The sequence below is a fragment of the Juglans microcarpa x Juglans regia genome, chromosome 7D (genome assembly GCF_004785595.1).
Source record: "Juglans microcarpa x Juglans regia isolate MS1-56 chromosome 7D, Jm3101_v1.0, whole genome shotgun sequence".
Taxonomy (NCBI): domain Eukaryota; kingdom Viridiplantae; phylum Streptophyta; class Magnoliopsida; order Fagales; family Juglandaceae; genus Juglans; species Juglans microcarpa x Juglans regia.
The window spans coordinates 19,470,334-19,475,153 of record NC_054606.1 but is presented as its reverse complement, the minus strand read 5'-3'; the positions used below and the strand labels follow the sequence as shown (position 1 = coordinate 19,475,153).

Below are 4,820 nucleotides of genomic sequence, written 5' to 3'. Positions count from 1 at the left end.
GGTGAACGCGATTTAATGTTGTAAGTTACAATATCCAAACGGACGTAAGCGTAGATAGGGTTGTAACTTGGCAAGTGTCATGTCAGTAACTTTTGGCCGGTATCTGTGGAAAAGGCACCGTCCTTCTGCCTCGCACCTCTTCGTGTCCCAGACTCCCACGTTTGTTTCTGCCAACCCTATTCCCCATATTTTTCCGCTGCGTCGCTCACAGCTCTCAATCCCCTGCATCCTTATCTTCAACTGAACCGAATCAACACTGTTGCCTACTCAATGCTCAACAATATAAATTCGACAACATCGACGGCTCTTGATGCGTACATTATCTACAATAGTCACAGAGGAATATTGCAAATCTCGGTTATAACCCTCTCCTTCCTAACCACGCCTCTCACTTTGTGGAGCCGGCCTCCCGAGATCGGCGAGATGGACCTCAACGGTCCCAGCCGACTCCGTCCTCGAAAATCTACCGTCGGCGACCGCTTCCTCGGCTCTTCTATCCAGCATGACAACACTAGCTCCTCCTCCGCCCCAGCCTCAAGCGCCGGTGTCGAGCTCAACGAAGACGACGTTCTCTGGACCGGAGAATTTTCCGACTTGGACCATCACCACCACTCAACCCCTCCGTCCTCCGCTTCATCCACCCCTCACCACAACCTCTTACACAATCACCACCACAAGAGTTTCGCTCGGTCCGAGAGTTTCGGCATCCTCGCAGCGCTCCCTGAGAATGAAACGTCCCCCAACCTCCGAAACGTTTCGCATTTGTACCCAAAGGCTTCACTCTCGGTCTCTTCCTCGTCCTCCTCACCCTCCATTTCCTCACGTATCATTCCGACGATCCCCAAACCTTCGCAGGATCGAATGTCGTTGCCTTCCTCGGTCAGGTACCAGTCGGCGCCAGTGAACGTGCCGGTCCTGGCCAAGGCCATGCGGAAGCATCGCGAATTCGACGACATTGATGACGTTGACGATGATGGGGACGGCGAGATGTTGCCACCGCACGAGATTGTGGCGAGAGTTCAGTCGCCGATGCTCGCGTGCTCCGTGCTTGAAGGCGCAGGGAGGACGCTCAAGGGGAGGGATCTTCGCCGGGTTCGGAATGCGGTGTGGCGGCAAACAGGTTTTCTTGATTAAGAACTTCTATATCTCTCCAATTTCTCGAAAAATGCGTTCTTTTTTTTTTTAATTTTTCCCTTCATTTTCGCTTCATTGAGAATTATATGGGCACGAAGTGTTGGTTTAATTATGAAGCCTTTCCTAGGGGATTTGAGGTATATGTTGCTGCGAGCTTTGAATGGTGCTAAATCTGTTTCTTCTTCCGTTTTATGTAGTTTCTTAGAAAATGTACTGAGAAAAAAAGAAAGGAAAAGAAAATTAGGTCTTTTGAATGTTTGAATACTTATAATTTCATTTCCTTATTTGGGACTCTTCTATGGAAGCAAGAGATGGAAAGTATTGTTCTAAATTCTGCCTTAATCCATTCCATGAAATATGCAATTTTGCAACTTAGATGTGCTTAATTCATTTTAGGAGTTCAAAGCAGGAACCAATATGAAACATAACTAATCTGAGGTACAACAGGGGGTTTTATGTTTCCTTTTAGTTTTTGGTTGAAGTGTATATGCAGTTCCTTTCCGTTTTATAATATTCGAAGTGGTAATCTATTGGGCTTAATGAGGATCTACAGTTGAAGCAATATTGGTGAAAGCATTTAAAGCGCAAATGTTTTCTAGAGCCTAGGCATGCTTGACTGAAGTAAGGCGGATATTTTTTAAAATGATGTATAATAGAAAAAATCCCATAAAATACAAAAAAAAAAAAAAAAAAAAAAAAAAAGGAAGCTTAAAAGAAAAATGGTAATATATATAGCCTTTTCTCTCAATTTATTAGTGTATCATTCAACAGAAAAATCAAGTAATATACTGACTATAAATTTTACACAACATTTCATCTAATTTTCTTGTACTTTACTATATATAACATCTATGATATTTGATAACCATAATCAAATTAAAGTACATGATTCAATCAAAATATGCTATTGACTTTTATGCTAACATAAGCAATCAAATACCAATCCATATGGCCAACTTGAACTGTCGGGTCTAAAACATATACATCAATTGTGACAACACGTAGTGCCATGATAGGTAAACAATCTTCAATATGAACTAAATATTTAAGAATATTGTATCACTTCATTTTCTAGGTCTTGAACCGATTTTTATAATTTTTTCTATAAACAATTTCAAAAACATACTTTTCTACTTTAACTTCACACTAAAAGTGCCAGAAAGTGCACTTTTGGTATGTGAAGCGCTTCGGCCATGGTGCTTTGTGCTTAAGTAGGGTTTTACCAACAAGTTGAAGTAGTTAAATATATCTCATATTTTTCTTTTTCCTGTTTTTGCTATTGTATTCATATATTGTGTAAAAGATTAATTTCACATATATTGACATACAATCATATGCATAGATGTCAATTTCTTGTATGTAATGTTCACAAAGTTTAACATATGTTTCTGTATGTAATTTCACTCTAACTTTGGTGCATGCTTGCAGTGTTCATGAATTAGTAAGACCTAATTTTTTGGGTAGTGATCATTTTAGGTAAGCCCTTAGTAATGAAAACTTGAGTTATGATATCTTTGCACATTAATTGTAATTAATTACCACAAATCAAAAGTTGTAATTAATTATCATATAATAAGTTAGCGTAATATTTAATGGTTTTTTCCTAATACTACTCATAAAATGTTTATGTAGTATGTAATGGTGTTTGGACCTTGATTATGCTTAGCTATTAAGACAGGTTGGATTTTAGATTCAATTGGTGAGGAGATTGATGGCTAAACTCTTCATAACTGAGTAATGATTTCACATAAAGAGATGAAAAATATTTTGGAAAACGAACATTTATACTATATTCTATGTAACTTGTTGGAATTATTCATCTGCTAGTTTCAGGGTATTAATTGCTAAATGGGCAACTCTGGTCATGTGGACTGTTATAAAATTCCACTTGAGGGTTTCAGAGAACAATTATTTTTGGGGGCTCTATTTATACTAATTACTGGAACAAGGCACTGACATGGGCAGTTTAATTATTTAATCCATTTTAGCATTAGCTGGTTCATCAAGGGGATATTCCTTTTTTCCCTCTTTCTCAATGTTCCACTTAATGATAGTGCAATGTACTTTTATGGCAGTGGTCTTTTGAAGAGTTATTGATGCCGGGTAGGCTGACAAGTTTTCAGAATTATCCGTTAGGTTGTGGCAGCTGCAAACCTAAAAAGAACATTTGCAGTTAAAATCAGCCACCAAGTTGAAATAAGGGGAAGACTTCCCTTTCTTTCCTACTTTGTCTTCCTCTTTTTGTTTCCATTTTTCGTTAAAACTTTAAAGGCTAGATCTCTCTTCTTCCATTTTCAACAAAGGGGCTCCCTGTAAATGGAGTCTTCTCCACGAGTTCTGCCAAGGCCAACCTTCGTCAGTACCAAATAACTAATGCATGACCATCATGCATGCCATTTAAGCCTCTATTTTTTTCTTGCTTTATTGCCAGTCCTCAATCTATTTTCTGGTACTCTTATTTACCGCACATTTTCTCCTATATTTTCCTCTTTTTTTACAAGAATTAAAAACCTCATATCTATCGTTGTCTGCCTGCCTGCCTGCCGTTGCTGCACATCCTCTTGTTGGTGTAAATGTTTGCCTTCCAAGGGTGCGGTGCACGGAATCGGAATTTACTCTACAAGGGTGGGTCTGAAGGGCCCTACCTTGGAGAAGTTTCCCAACATAAAAAGTTTGCCAATCTACCACCCCCCTGCCGACTAGCAAATGAATCAGCAAGTAGGGTCCACCCTCCACTCAACCCAGCTATACTTGGGTTTTTAATCTTCAAAGCTCTACTGGACACTGTGAAGCGGTTGTCAAGTGCATCATTATCAGTTTTGACTTTCAGCCACACTATCGCCATCCCTTAGTGTTATTGCATAAAAGAAAACTGCCTTCAGGCAGTCCTTTTCTCGGTCTAGCCAAGGAACATGGTCCGAATCAATGTTATGGCTCCATTGCCTTTTTTGTGTTTATTTCTATGTGCTATATTGATCCGATCGGGCTGTTTTGTTGAGGCAGCCTTTTAAAAGAAGCTAATGTGATGGGTGCCAAGTGGTTTCCTCAGACCCTTCCCATCGATTGTTGTTGTATGATTTTCATTCTCCATTTTCTATCAGGATGAAGACAATTAATGGTCAAATTCCTCGAAATCATGTATGTGCTACAGAAGCCATTAATCCAAAGTACAAGAAACAGAAACTCACATTTAGAAATTAGGAGTTTTCTGGACACTACAGAAAGCAGGGATATATGCATGATCTTTTCTGGACACTTACCTGCATTTTGGCCATTCTGAAGTTTGTTTCTGTTTTCTGGTGCCATTTATAGAAACAGGAGTACACCACGTGTTTTAATTAGGACTTGCATTTGTGCTGCTCACTTGTAGGCATCACCCATGGTACTGTACGAAATTAGGAATACTGTATAAACGAGATGAGATGTGACATTGCTTTGTGTCTTGGTATGTTTCAGACTTGTATGTATCAGAGGATCGATCATTGTTTGACAGAAAACTGAAGCTCGTGATCGAGTATCCTCTGGTTTTTACACAGTTAAAGCTATAATTTGTGCTTGCCGTCCCTCAATTCTCTTTATGAGTCATGTTGTTTTATAAACTTAAAATTAAAAAGTATATATAGATGTTTTGATCTCCAAAAGTTTCTCAACTCTTTTGCACATTCTCTAACACCAACCTCGAACCA

General features: G+C 39.2%; 1 protein-coding gene across 1 annotated transcript; it reads left to right on the top strand.

Moving 5' to 3' along the window:
* The first annotated feature begins 270 nt into the window (after positions 1-270).
* LOC121238182 lies at positions 271-1,134 on the top strand. Its single transcript, XM_041135023.1, has one exon. The coding sequence runs from the start codon at positions 271-273 to the stop codon at positions 1,132-1,134; it is 864 nt and encodes a 287-aa protein (XP_040990957.1).
* The last annotated feature ends 3,686 nt before the right edge of the window (positions 1,135-4,820 follow it).